The sequence below is a fragment of the Phoca vitulina genome, unplaced genomic scaffold (assembly GCF_004348235.1).
Source record: "Phoca vitulina isolate PV1807 unplaced genomic scaffold, GSC_HSeal_1.0 scaffold33, whole genome shotgun sequence".
In the NCBI taxonomy this organism is placed as follows: Eukaryota; Metazoa; Chordata; class Mammalia; order Carnivora; family Phocidae; genus Phoca; species Phoca vitulina.
Window position 1 is genome coordinate 474,610 of NW_022589736.1, and position 14,661 is coordinate 489,270.

The window sequence follows — 14,661 nt, forward strand, 5'->3', positions numbered from 1 at the left end:
AAATGGGGAGACTGGTCAAAGGGTACAAACTTCTGATTATAAGATGAATAAGTTCTAGGGATCTAATGTATAGCCCAGTCACTGTAGTTAATAATAGTGTGTTGTATGCTTAAAATTTGCTAAGAGATTACACCTCAAGTGTTCTCACAACACACATACAAAAGGTTACTACAGCAGGTGATGGATGTGTTAATTAACTTGATTGTGGTAATCATGTCACAATGTATACATATATGAAACCACATTGTACACCTTAAATATACACAATTTTTATTTGTTAATTATACTTCAATAAAGCTGGATGAATAAACAGATAAATAAATATTTATAAGAGAGAAAAAGAGAAAGGATGAACATACCAAATGGTTTAGCAAAAGTGAATCTATTTTACACATTTTGCAAGGTAAATTCATCAGCAGAGCGGTAGGTCTGGTTGTTCTGTCCCTGAGTAGGTCTTCTAGAGATATCAGAGAAAACAATTGCCCTTGTTTATGGAATCTGAGAAAATCTTGAGAATCATGTGGTGGACGTAGGTGACAGGTCACATGACGTCTGCCATTATCCTGGTAGAACGTGCTCAGCTCACCCAGGTGTGCACCATTTCCCTCATTAGAATTTCTCAACACCATCCCCCCCAAAAGAAAATCCCACAAGCTCTTAAAATACCCCATTTGACCATGAGGCTTTGGTCTTTTGTTGACGCAATGTGATTTGTTGGATGCCTGTTCAGGATAATGGTTCTGTGGCGATATCTAAGCACTCGAGTATCAAAAAGTGCAAAAAGGGGGCGCCTGGGTGGCTCAGTTGTTAAGCATCTGCCTTCAGCTCAGGTCATGATCCCAGGGTCCTGAGATCGAGCCCTGCATCGGGTTCCCTGCTTGGCGGGAGGCCTGCTTCTCCCTCTCCCACTCCCTCTGCTTGTGTTCCTGCTCTCGCTTTCTCTCTGTCAAATAAATAAATAAAATCTTAAAAAAAAAAGTTTAAAAAAAAGTGCAAAAAGTTTTGTCTGAGAACAATCACAAGTACTGTGAGAAACAGGTGGAGCATATTTTGTATTCAATGCTTTAGGCAAACAAGGCCTAACTAGAAGAATAAGTGTCAAGGGTCAGATTGGTTAACTTTCTCAAGTGGCTTTTAAAAACTGATGGTTGGTTTTACCTCTTATTTGGGTCAGAGTCAGAGATAAATTTCAGGTACACAACTTTTTTTAAAAGATCTTATTTATTTATTTGACAGAGAGAGAGAGTGCACACGAGCAGGGGAAGGGGCAGAGGGAGAGGGAGAAGCAGACTCCCTGCTCAGAGTGGAGCCCATGGGGCCTCGATCCCAAGACCCTGGGATCATGACCTGAGCTAAAGGTAGATGTTTTACTCACTGAGCCACCCAGGTGCCCCAGGTACACAAATTTTAAATAATTTTTAGCCAGAGTGGAAATTCTTGTACAAACCAGTGAAATCCAGAGTGTTGGGTGTCTTCTGAGAATTTAACACATAAGGCTCCTAATAAGGTATTGGTTACCTGGGAGTTTGGGTTAAATGCATGAGATGCCCCAAATAACAAATGCCAAAAAGTGGAAATTATTAGCTTTTCACAGTCTACAAAAAGTTCTTGGTGTACCAATTCATTTAAAATGTACAAACTTTGTAATCATGCAGGCTCATTTTCCTCACCTTGTACTTTATAGTTGTCATATGCATTATATCTACATGTTACAGACCCCAAAACATGTTTTTTATTTTAAATGCTCCTGTATTTTAAAGAAATGAGGAGGAAAAAGCAGTATTTTATATTTACCTACATATTTTCCCTTTCCATGCTCCTTATTACTTTCTGAAGATCTGTGACTTCATCTGGGATCATTTTGCCTCTAGCCTGAGACCTTCCTTTGGCTTCTCTTGTAGCGTAAGGCCTACTGGCAATCCATTCTCTTAGTTTTCATTTATCTTAAATTGTGTTTTCCTCTCATTCTTGGAGCATATTTTCATAGGATATGGGTTTTATGGGATTCTGGGTTGACAGGTATTACCACTGCCACCACCATCATCATTCTGATGGCGTTCCAACATGAAGATGTTCCACTGTCTTCTGGCCTCCATTCTTTTTCAGGAGAAGTCAGCACGTTGTACAAGCTTGAATGAAAGGAAGGGTTCTTTAGATTCCCAACTTTCTACAGATAAGAAACAGGTTGGCAGAGAAAACTATTCTACTACAGACACAGCCCGTTTCCTATGGAAAAGGACGGATGATCCAGAAACCAGAGCCCAAAGGCTGGAGGGTGGTATGGAGAGTCATGAGGAACCACTTCCAGGGACTCCAGGCGAGCCACACTCCCTGCTCCCAGTAGGAGAAAGTAGCGGCATGTGCCCAGCTGGATTTCGGAACTGCTATGGACCAGTGACTGCTATGTGTGGTTATGGATGATGGCTGCCCTGTCCCTCCCTCGCCGTGTGTGTTGCGTGGGCAAGGTGAACTCTACTTTCTAGTTCCTCAGATGGAGAGCAACAACACCCATGAGGGCTCCCCTGCACCTGAATCTGATTTAGTGGACAAGCTCCTGGAGCTCAAGGCTGGTTGAGGCCAGAATGGGATGAGGCTTCGGGGGCACTGGGCACGCCTTGCAGTGTACTTCCTGTGTTTGCTTCCTTTCTTAACTTGACTCCCTGAAATTAATGATTGCTTTTGTTGGTGGTATTCATTTCTTTTGTACCTACCCACACTTTCCAGCTCCCCACAGGGTCAATCCCATTAGGGACTACATCAGTTCCTTTTTCTCCTTGTCTCCTGCATCCCTCCTTGAGATGCTCATTTTCCTCCTCTCTGGGACATCCATTTAGCTGTCATCCTTGGAATTCCGTTCGCCTTTCTCCTGGCTTGTATTCCCTGTCCTGGGTCTCACGTCTTCCTCTGCCTCGGTTTCCATCTTGTATTGGTGGAGCACATCCTGAAAAGACCGTGCAACAGCAGAGGGCATGATGGTGATGATGCTGGCATTCTTGTTGCTTGTGTCCCAGTGTCCCAGTGAGGACTGCCCGCCCTCTCTGTTTGGGGCACAGCTGTCACTCCGGCACCCCCCTTCACCAGCGTCCTAGAGGGTCCCTTCACTGCTCTTCTGTGTTTGAGCTCTGTGTTTTGCAGCCCACATTTCCTAATTTTCTGTAGGAAAATTCTTCTGTAGTTAGAGAGCATCTTTTCTCCAGTGGCTTCCCAAGAACAGTGCATGGGTGCTAAGTTTTTCGTGATGTCCCATGTCTGAAGATGTCTTTATTTTACTCTCACGCTTACTGAGAGTGTGGTGGTTATTGCTTCTTACTGACCAGCATCTTTCCCTCTTCCTCCTTTCTGTTAACAAACTCTGTCCTGGGGGCGCCTGGGTGGCTCAGCCAGTTAAGCATTTGCCTTCGGCTCAGGTCATGACCTTGGGGTCCTGGGATCAACCCCATGTCAGGCTCTCTACTCAGTGGGGAGCCTTCTCCCTCTCCCACTCCCCCTGCTTGTGTTCCCTCTCTCGCTGTGTCTCTCTCTGTCAAGTAAATAAAAAAAAAAAAAAAAAAATTCTGTCCTATGGCCACATGGTGGCCTTTTGACCAGCCTGGGCCGATCACACGGCCAGGGGCCAAGTTGGGCCACTTAATGTCCTATTCCTGGGACGGTTCATCTGAATGGGGCAGAAAAGGAGTTCTGGTCCTCTCAGCTGACATTCCTTAGGGGAAGACATTCTAGCTGGTAGCCACATTCCCAGCTCAGGGAGTCACCCTGGGCACTACAGAGAGAGGCAGAGCATCCTGGGGGTGAGAAGGAAGGTCGTCAGCACAACCCTGGGTCCTGCATCTCTTCCTTCAACTGGAGCATCGCAGAAAGGTCCCACATACCAGGTCCTGCCAACCCACCAAAGCTTCTGAGAACATCCCTTGGGGTCCATGTATCTAAGCTGGCTTCCTGTCCCCTACTTTCGAAAGAAATCCACATGATTACAGACACATTCCCAGCTGGTCACTGCTGAACATTTTGCCACCTTTCTTTTGGATGCTGGAGGATGTTGCTGCTGTTGTTACAAAACTTAAAATGTTTTCATCATTTTTATACTTACGAATTCTACTCATTGCCAAACTAGTTTTTGTTTGTTTTTGCAAATACAAATATAACGTGGCCCACTAACACTTTGCTGCTTTTTCTGTATTTAGGATTTTCCTCTTGGAATAGCCTGCCAGCAGTGAAGTCGTCGAATCAAAGGGAATAACTATTTTAAAAAGCTGAAGCCACAGACTGACCAGCCAACTCCCAGAAGAGCTGCGCCCACCAGCCAGCCCATTGCCGCACAGCCCCGACCAACGGCATTCCTCCGCCACCTGCGGACTCCAAACAGGACAACTGGCCTCTCCCGGCTGGCTCTGATTTGCATTTACTTGATTAAAGAGGCTGGATCTTTCTCAGTAAAGCCTATTAGTCAGATTGGTTGTCGTTTGGAAACACTTTCCACAGTTTGTGATTAGACATTTTCCCCTTTGAAGTATGCCTTGTCGTCTGTTTGTTCACCTCGATATGGCGCACCGCCTGTGCTCAGAAAACCGTGCGCAAGGAATGAACCGACAAACGAACTGGGGGTGATGACCCCCCCCACACCCCTCGCAGGGGGACTGAAGCGGGAACCATGGGCGGGGGGCGGGGTTCGTCCCCTGGAGAGACCCCAGCCCGCGCGCCCCGCACTGCAGCCCGCGGCCACCAGGAGGCAGGCCCGCGCCGACCAGCCGCGCCGCAAGGGTCGGGGGCCGCGGCACAGTCAGCGCGCCCCGCAGCCGGCGACCCCGGCCCCCACTCGCTCCCAGTCCGCGCACGCACCCGCTGCGCAGGCGGGGAAACTGAGGCAGGGCTCCGTCTGCGGTCCGGCGCCCACCCGCCGGAGCCTGCCTGGGTCGACCGCACCTGGTCCCGAGCCCGGACCCCGCGGCCCGGGCGGGAAGTGGCCGCCCCAGCCCCGAGTCCGGCCCTGACGTCAGCCCCGTGCCCCAAATAACTTCCTCCGGAGCCTCTTCCGCCGCCCGCATGTCCCGGAGCCCGGCCGGTCGCGCCCAGGGCAGGGGCGCCCGGGGACGCTCCTTCCGGGCCCGGCCTTCTCAGAAGCCGCTTCCGCCCCGCCCGCCCCGGCCCGCGGGTGCCGGGAAGCCCCCAGCCCGCCACGCGCGGGAGGAGGGGGCAGCCCCGGGGAGGCGACGCGGTTCGGGGCCACCCGTGAGGGGCGCTGGGGTCAGCTAAGGATAACCCCCCCCAACCCGACCGCGCCCCTGCTCTTCTTTGTTCCATAAGCACTGGTGACCTGGACTTTTCCGTGTCCCCTTCCTCATCAGTGTAAGCCACAGACCTGAACTGTGTTGATCACTGATGCCCTGATACAAAGTAGGTGCTCAATAAATCAATGAATGAACCAATGAATCAATGTATGAAACAGGGAGGGTCTGGTGGGCAGACTGCTGTCAGCTTATGTGGGGCCTGTGGCCAGTTTGGGGGGGTGTCTGGTCAGTTATGGTGGAATCCCAGGTCACAAGCACCCAAATGGGGCAGGCACACCCCCGCCCCAAGACCCTAAGTTATTTTGGGGTGAGGGGTCTGCTCCCTGAGGGTTCAGGGACAGGTCATGGAGAAGTTGGGGTTCTGGGGCACCTCCTCCCAGCTGAGAGGAGCTGGGCGGGCTGGGCCAACAGGTTGGGTGGCATAGCCAAGCTGACACTCACCTCCAGCATAAAACCCCACTTCATGGAGCCCTGCACCTTGAGCTGGTGCTCACAGACCTCCGGCTACCACTGCCCCCCAGTGCGGTGCCCCAGCTGGGCTGAGACCAGGAGGTGACGGCCAGCCATGGCCCTGCTCCTGCTGCTGCTGTGGTTTGGTGAGTACTGGAGGTTGCAGAAAATGGGTCCCCCTCCTGCCCAGAGGGGCGCCCTCTAACTGCCTGGAGCTCGAGCAAAATCCCCCACTCCCAGGCCAGACCTGGGGTTGCAGCACCAGCCCTCCTTTCCTGCCCTAGTGGGGGACCTGCTGAGCAGGTGGGAAGGCTCCAAGGTTCACTCCTGGGGCAGTGACCTGCAGAAGGCAGCCCAGTGACAGGCTGGGGGCACAGGTCCAAGAGGACCCTGAGGCAGAAACATGGGAGGGGCTCTCCTCCCCCCACCCCCAGCTTGTCTCTGTTGCTCATGGGCCAAGCTCTGGGTTTGGGATTTCTGCTTCCTCCCATCTCAGTCTCTTCCCGTCCCCCAGATAAAGACATGGGGCTGCATGTGTGCAGGATCTGAACTTGGGGTCATTGGGCTCTAAAGCCTTGGATCACCTACTGCTGGGCCAGGGGAGGGGTGGCTGAGCTGCCACCTGAGCCTGGGAGCCCCCAGGAGGCCGGTAGGGGCTCACTGGGGGAATGGGGAGCTAGGGGTGCAGGCTCCTGCTCGTACCAGACAGGGAGGATGTGTGGGGAGGATCAAGGCCTGCATCCCTTTCCCCTCTCCCAGTCCTGGGTCAGGGTCAGCAGGTGCCAGCCAGGGGGACCCCACCTGCCAGGCCCCTTCCCACAAGGCAGGCTGCTCCCTGCCAGGGAAACACTCCCGCATTCCTGGGCTAGCCTGGCCGGCCCGGTGCCACCTCACTTCCCTGTCCTCAAGTCACCTCCCAGGGACGGGCCAGGTCACCCCAAGCTTTGACTGTGCTGGGGCTCCAGGCTTCCTACCAGAGGTCAGAGGACACCAGGCTGGCACTTCAGTGGGGAGGCCCCAGTATCCCCAGGCTCTACGGGGCCCCCCCAACCCTCGCTGCCTGGCTTCTCCCTCCTGGCTTCCTGGCACGGGGATAATGACATTTTTGGAGGGAGCCCATCTCCAGTAGGGGTGTAATGCCGTGATTACTTCTAATGGGGTGAGTAATCACGGTCATTGCCAAAGTGGAAACAGCAGCCTGCATCTGGCTTTACAAACAGTTGTGAGCAGGAGTTGTGGGCTCCTTCAACGCCATCCTCACTCCCCACCTCCTAAAACCTTGGGTCTCTCCCATCCCCGCCAGCTGAGCCCTGACCAGCTACAGGAGCATGGGGACCCTGGGCCCACACGGGGGGCCACATGCCCCCTGTGGCTCACCCAGCCCCCAAGAGGGCACCCACCTGCAGAGCCCAGGGCTCCACAGTACCCCTTCTGGTCAGCCCTGCCCCCACAGCTGTTCTCCTTCTGTACATTCCCTGGGCTCAGGCCCCCTGGAAGGGGGCTCTGCCTGGACTGAGCCCCTGGGCCCCTAGGTGAGATGAGACTAGGATACTCCCTCCAGAGCGAGGTGGGCAGAGCTCTGTGTGGCTCAGCAGGAGGACGGAGAGCTCAGGACCGGGAGCCAGGCTTCCTAGACAGACAGCACAAGCAAGAAGGGCTGCCTGGAGGCAGGGACATTTCACTTGAGCCTTGATCTGGATTAGGACCTGTAGGATTCACACTAGTAAAGACCAGGGGGAAAGGGCCTCTAAGCAGAGGGGTGTTGTTAGCAAGCACTCAGAGGTCAGAAGACTCAGCCTATATGAGAAACAGTTGCATGAAGCTGGGTTGAGGAAGTCTGCAAAGACTCAAGGAGGGGGGATCCACCGGGCCCCAGGCGTGTGTACTCGATCCTGGGTGTGGACCACGATTCCAGCTGCATGTAAGGGAAGGGGGGCTGGCTGTGGGGGGGACCAGAAGGCCCTGGAAAATCCGCACAGGGAGGGAATGAGCCTGAAGGAACGTCAGTGCCCACGAGGACTGGGATGAACTGAAGCATCGACTACGAGCAGAATCATCAGAGCTTAGGAAAAGCAGCTGGTCGGGTGTCTTCAATCCAGTTAAATTATTTTATACTAGGTGAGGGAGGCTGGAGGAAACAGCCCAGGGGACATTTGCACTTTAAAAGGGTACCTGTTGGGGCGCCTGAGTGGCTCAGTCGGTTGAGCGGCTGCCTTCGGCTTGGGTCATGATCCCTGGGTCCTGGGATCGAGCCCCGCATTGGGCTCCCTGCTCGGCGGAGAGCCTGCTTCTCCCTCTCCCTCTGTCTGCTGCTCTTCCTACTTGTGCTCTCTCTCTATCTCTGTTAAATAAATAAATAAAAATCTTTAAAAATAAATAAATAAATAAAAGGGTACCTGTTAACACAAATCAGGGACTAGAATGTCCAGGGCAGACTTCCTGTCCCCATCACTGGCCTGGGCAGACAGCACGCTCGCCCCCACACTTCTGCCTGGCGCCCCTACTTTGAAAAGGGCCAGTCCTGCCTGTGCCTGCTCAGCACCCCGCATCCAGCCCCTCCCCGTCCCTGCTTCTTGCCAACCCCACCCTCAGCACTGGGGAGCGTACCCCTCGGATTGGTGCTCTAGCAGGAAGCATGGGGTCCTTGTAAAAACCCCCAGTGTCATGGAGATGCATGGCTCAGCCCCCGCAGCCCCTCCCCTCTGTGGAACTGCTGACCTCCTCTGGTCAGAGTGAACTTGCCACACCCTCTGGTCACCAAAGGGGTTGGGGCTGAGGTGGGGAGAAGCTGTCCTGAGCCCACCCCCCCGGCTTTGATCAGATTCTCCCCCAGTGAACCAGATACGCTAGGGACACTTGGGAGACCAGCAAGTGTTTCTGGAGTGTTGCTGACACTGGGCTGGGGTCTGCAGGCTGGGGTGGAGGTTCCCGTGTGCCTCCCTGTGTCCAGAGATATGGGGGGTGACGGGTCCTGGGGAGACGGGCTCTACTCCGACCCCTCTGCCTGTCCCCTCCCCTGGGGGGGTGGCCCAGCATGGGGGTCTTGGGCTCTAACTACAGAACATACTGAGATGCGTGATGGGTGTTGGGGAGTCTGGAATCTTGGGGGGGCTGACCCATGATGTCACTGGCTGGCTTCTCTCTGCTCCCCAGGGACCGCAGAGACCTGAGGGACACTCCGGGAAGAACCCTAGGGAGGTTGACTCTTGCTGGAGCCGACTGTGTGTGAGACGCTCTAGGCCTCTTGCTTGACCCCAGCTCCAGCCTGTTCCAGGGGGGAAGGCAGACCTCCCACCCCGGCACCAGAGCATCCAGACAGGGACGGGTATAGGGTGTGGAGGGAGACCCCGAGGACAGAAGCAGCAGAGTCAAGCCATGATAGGGGTCCCCTCACTGGCGTCTCCTGATTGGCTCCCGTGTGGCAGGGAATTTGTCCACCCTTGCAGATAAGCTCTGGGCCTCCAGAGACATAGAAGCCGCCTGGCCTTTCCTGCCAGGCCACTCTGTAGACTGTCCTTTGGTGTCCTCAGAAAGCTGGGAGTGGAACAGAGGAAGGGCTGCTCTGACCAGCAGCGGGCAGGGGAGAAGCTGACCTTGGCTTTGGCAAAGCCGGATGATCACCCCTTTTTTCTCACCTCCAGGGACTCCGGGAGCCGCGGCATCAAGTGGTAAGCATCTGAGGCCCTTGGACTGGGGGACAAGGGCAGGGGCCAGTCTGAGAGCAGCAAGACTGGCCAGAGGCGCGCACACACACACACACACACACAGCCAGAGCGAGACCCAGAATCCAGGGGTGGGGCACGGGGAATCCCAAAGTAAGAACAGCTGTGGTTCCGCAGAATTAGAGCCAAGACAGGAGAGAAGGAGGAGGGCCTGCTACGCAGTACAGCGGGCACAGGAGCCCAGCGAGGCAGGACGCACAGAGGAGGCGGGCAGGGAAAAGTGACAGCAGAGAGGCTAAAGACAATCTGAGGACCATCCTGCTGTAACAGTAACAGACCCCGCAGCATCACCTATGTTGTGGGGGACCCTCCCGGTGCCCGCTGTCCCTCCGGAAGCCTCTGTTTGCCTGGCCCTGGGACAAGACCTTACCGAGAATTATCTGAACCCTCTCCGTGTCTCATGACCTGAGAGGTAGGTCTGAGGTCACCGTTTCAGAAGTGAAGGGTGGGGGGACTCTCCCCCTGTGTCTGTGTCTGGCCGCCCTCGCCCCTGACCTGCCCAAGTTCTCCGTGCAGGTCAAGGGTAGAGAGGGCCCAGAATTGGGCAGAAAATGGAAGCTGGAGTGTGGGGTTGGGAACCAGAAGGCACCCCCAGTGAGCGCCGCCCCGGCCTTGTCCCCTAGTGTGCGGGCGCCCGAGGATGCTGAACAGGATGGTGGGCGGCCAGGACGCCTTGGAGGGCGAGTGGCCCTGGCAGGTCAGCATCCAGCGCAACGGAAGCCACTTCTGCGGGGGCAGCCTCATCACAGAGCGATGGGTCCTCACCGCCGCGCACTGCTTCTCCAAGTGAGTCAGCCGGCCCCCAGGCTCCCTCCACCCCCAGCAAGGGCTCCAGCACCTTGGACAGCGCCGGGCCGGCCGGGTGCCCAACCTGGCTGCTGTCTGGGGCTCTCAGCCCCGCAACCCAGGCCCCCCCCCCCGTAGCCCCGAAGCCCGCAGCCTGGCAGGGAAGGGTCCCCCCTCCCCGTTGTTGGTCTCGCCAGTGAGGCGCTCTGCCAGGCGGGGGGCCGCGTCCCTGCCCCCCTCCCATACCTCGAATCCAGGACACTCCCTTTCCAACTGGGACTTGGGTTCCAGATAAGCCCTCGGGCTGAGGTCCCCCATGCCACCATACTAGGAGCTGCCTGGCCCCAGACCCCCATCTGGGCTCTTGCCTCACCACAGCGTTGCGATTCTTTAACAAACTCACATCTTAAATTCAGAAATGTAGGCTCAGAGGGAGTAGGTCGCTTGCCCAAGGCTCACGGGCTGGCCCCCAGCTGCAGACTGGGTGGCATCTCTTTCAACCCTTCCAGGTAGGGACTGTTACAGAGGAGGAAACTGAGTCACAGAGAACTTGCTAGGTGACTTGCCCAAGGTCATCTGGTAGCCAAGGGTGGGTCTGGGCATTCAAGTCAGGAATTAAAGCTGCTTCAGCTTCTAACTGTACTGTGCATCCCCCTGGGGAGGACTGTTTTGAAGACCGCATGCAGGCACCATGGCGGGTGGGGAGGGGGCTGGTAGCAGAGGGACCACCCCAGCCCCTCCCTGTTTCGAAGCTCCGTCCGACCCCTCCCAGTCCCTCTTTTGTCTCACACCAGCCCTCTGCTCTTTCCCACCAGCACCTCCCAGACATCCCTGTACCAGGTCCTGCTTGGGGCGCGGCAGCTGGTGAGGCCAGGCCCACATGCTGTGTACGCCCGGGTGAAGCGGGTGGAGAGCAACCCCCTGTACCAGGGCATGGCCTCCAGTGCCGACGTGGCCCTGGTGGAGCTGGAGGCACCGGTGACCTTCACCAACTATATCCTCCCTGTGTGTGTGCCTGACCCCTCGGTCGTCTTTGAGACGGGCACGAACTGCTGGGTCACTGGCTGGGGCAGCCCCAGTGAGGAAGGTAATGGGGCAGAGCCGGGGGAGAGTGGGGGACAGGTCTAGAGAAGGGCAGTCTGTGGTGGGGGGGCCACTCTGAACCAACACTCTTCTTCTGCTGATACTGGTCCACGTGTCTCTCCTCCATAGGGGGGAGTGGGTACGGGAAAGCGGAGCTCAGGAGCCATAGGCATGTGGGGAGAAGGGGAGTAGCAAGAGCCCAGGTCTCAACCCAAGCAAGAAATGAGGAGGGGCAGAGGGCCATGGGGTCCTCGGTAAGACCATGCACTGAGCTGCGGGCTGTTTCACCCTCCGCAGACCGCCTGCCCAACCCGCGGATCCTGCAGAAGCTCGCAGTGCCCATCATCGACACATCCAAGTGCAACCTGCTCTACAGCAAAGACACCGAGTCTGGCTTCCAGGCGAAAGCCATCAAGGACGACATGCTGTGTGCTGGCTTTGCCGAGGGCAAGAAGGACGCCTGCAAGGTAGGGGCTGGGGTGGGCCATGCCGGAGGCCGAGCCCTGCTCCCTAGGGCCAGGTCGAGGTGCGAGCCAGCCTGGCTGGGCCCAGGCGGCCCCAGTAGGTGGGGCCATGGTCCACACCAGAGCCTGGCATTCCATGAGCTGGGAAATGCAGACTCCCGGACCCCACCCAGCATGGTCGGCCAGTTTAGGGGTCTGCGGTGGGCCAGGAACCTTCAAAAGCCCCTCGGACGTGAATCAGAGCAGGTAATCTGGGGGTGCTAGGGAAATGGGCACCCCAGGGCAGAAAAGGAAGGACCAGCCAGTGGGTGGTGGGATGGGGGTCCCAGGCAGGGATGTTCCTGGAGGAGCGGAGGAGAGGGACAAGGGGAGGCAGTGTGTGCGTGTACCCGGGTGCCACAGAGGCTGGCTCTTGGGCCCGTGGGCTCTGACTGCACCTCTGCTTCTCCCACAGGGCGACTCGGGGGGACCCCTGGTGTGCCTGGTGGGTCAGTCATGGCTGCAGGCCGGGGTGATCAGCTGGGGCGAGGGCTGCGCCCGCCGGAACCGCCCAGGTGTCTACATCCGGGTCACCTCCCACCATACCTGGATCCATCGGATCATCCCGGAACTACAATTCCAACAGGCCAGGCTGGGTGGCCAGAAGCGGGGGCCCCGGCAGTCCCTCGTTCAGAACTCTGTGCCCTGCCTGGCAGCCCATGCGGGCCTCTGGGTCCTTGTGGCCCTGCTCACCCTCCTCTGAGCCCCGGGACCCATGCTGTACGTTTGTAAATAGTGCTCCCATTGTTTCCGGTCAAACGCCCATTTTTTATTTGTTTGTCCTCCAATAAAAACCTGACCTCAGTGCTGGCTGCCCCGTGGTGCCTCAGGGGGAGGCGGGTGGCGGCACACCAGATGGGGGGCTGATGCAGCTCTGGGCTGGGGGCTGAGGCTCCCCAGTGGGAAGGGAGCTGCGGCAGGTGCACTGGACACCCATCCCCGGATCCCCTCATAGGGGCTTCCCTGCTCCCAGCCCTGCCTCAGCGTCTGCCAACATCGTCCTCACTGTATCCCTGAAGGGCACCCCTGGGGGCAGCAACAGATACGAGCAGAAAAAGCAGGGGCCCAGTGGAGGGTCCTAGAGGAGGAAGGCTTTGATCTCCCATGGCCCCCACTGCCTGTGTCTGAATCACCCCAAGACTCCTCTAAATAACATCAGCAGGGTGACTCACCCACGGCTGTGCTTTCCTACTGCAATGGGGTGGGGGAGGCAAGGGCTGTTCCTGGTGCCCTGGGACCCCCAGGGACTCCTTGTTCCCTGGGTCCCTCTTGGGCCCTGGCTCCTTTTCCTGCACCCCCTCCCTCAGCTTCAATTTCTCAGTCGTGAGTCCCAAACAGCAGGGAATTGGTGGGACTGGAATTGGGGCCCACATCTGCTGGGAGACATTAGACAAGTTGCTACCCTCTCTGAGCCGAGAAGAGCGCCCCCACCTGCCTATCAGAGGTGACTTGGGTGGTGGTGAACTCAGTGAAGGTCAAGGCAGGGAGAGGTAGAGACCTAGATCCTGCCCCTGGGCTCCCATGCCTGCCCACCTCCCTCCTAGGCTCCAGACCCCCCTTGCAACAGCCTGGGGACAGCTCTGCTGGGCCACCAGCCCCAACACTCTGGGAGGCCAGGCCTCCCTAAACCTCAAAGATGCAGGGACCAGTATGAGCCCCAAATCCACACATTGCATGGGCAGGCCACTCAGGTCCATGGAGGTCAACAGGGCAGGCCCCCCTGCCCAGGCCAGGACCTACTTCCTTCTTCCTTCCACAGGGTTTAGGGTTCAGGCCATACTAGCTGGAGTCTTCAGTGGTTTGTGCAAGGATCCCTGAGAACTCAGAAATGAGCTAGAAAGCATCACAGCCCCCCAGCTCTGCAGCCCACCCCTGCTTCCCAGCCACCCTCTTGTGGCCTGTTGCCACCAGGAATCCAGCACAAAAGGTCTCCAGAGCTCAGATCCCCAGCTTGCTCCAGCCCTGCTCAGGCCTGCCCGGCGCGGCTGCCCTGAGAGACAGCCTCAGGCTCACCGCCTGGCCCAGATACAACCACAGCAGGCCCCTCTTGGAGCCAGATGGTCAGCTCCCTCGTTTGGGCCGATTCCTGAAAGTTATCTGGGCTTGCCTGTGAGCTCAGCAACCATCCACTGGACCAGACTTCTAGGAAGGCAGGGCCAGGTCTCCGGCTGCCTTGCGTCCCACACATGCACACATGTGTGCACACGCATGCACATACACCCATATACAACACACACACCCATGCACACACTCACGGGCGCACACAATGGCACAGCTTGCCCAGGCCTGGTGCCGGGAAGAAAGCAGACCTGGATATTTCTGGAATGGATCAATAACCACTTAGCAAGCACCTGCTGTGAACCGGCCCCGGGGACAGAGTGGGAACACGAATTCCCTTCTGTGCTCCACTTTGTCTGGGCATGTCCTTGCCACCAGGGAGGGGAGGCAACTGGCAGAGGCTCACGGGGTCCCACCCCCCTGCTGGCTGCTCAGTGGCCCTCTAGGGACCAGGTGGCTTGACGAGCTCCTTCTCCAGACCAGATGGGCTCCAAGTCCCTCGGGTGGTGGTGGGGGGGGGAGCAGCTGCTCTGAGGTCCAGAGGGAGAGGGGGGGGGGGGAGAGGGTCTGGGCTGAGGGCAGCCCTAGGGACGAGTTCTGGGTCATTCTGGCTGGGAACAGGGGATGGCCTGGGTCCTGCAGCCTTGGAGAGAGGCCCGGGTGAACCCACCACCCCACTCTGGGGGTAGAAAAAGCCTCCAGCCCTGGGCTGGGGTCGGGGGGTGCTTCGAGGTTGACTGGTCTCAGGAGGGAGGCCATGCCACCCCACCTGTG

General features: G+C 57.0%; 1 protein-coding gene across 1 annotated transcript; it reads left to right on the forward strand.

The window, feature by feature from the left end:
- The first annotated feature begins 5,850 nt into the window (after positions 1-5,850).
- PRSS27 (serine protease 27) lies at positions 5,851-12,532 on the forward strand. Its single transcript, XM_032425508.1, has 5 exons — positions 5,851-5,881; positions 10,057-10,243; positions 11,059-11,330; positions 11,624-11,793; positions 12,245-12,532. Exons 1-5 carry the CDS (start codon positions 5,851-5,853, stop codon positions 12,530-12,532), a joined length of 948 nt encoding a protein of 315 aa, XP_032281399.1.
- The last annotated feature ends 2,129 nt before the right edge of the window (positions 12,533-14,661 follow it).

What these genes read in the sequence shown, in the direction of transcription:
- PRSS27 (XM_032425508.1), top strand. Translation starts at nt 5,851, where the DNA reads ATGGCCCTGCTCCTGCTGCTGCTGTGGTTTG. An exon ending in CCTGCTGCTGCTGTGGTTTG is followed by an intron (nt 5,882 to 10,056) that starts GTGAGTACTGGA and finishes ACCCCCAGTGAG; the next exon opens with CGCCGCCCCGGCCTTGTCCC. An exon ending in GCAAGAAGGACGCCTGCAAG is followed by an intron (nt 11,794 to 12,244) that starts GTAGGGGCTGGG and finishes CTTCTCCCACAG; the next exon opens with GGCGACTCGGGGGGACCCCT.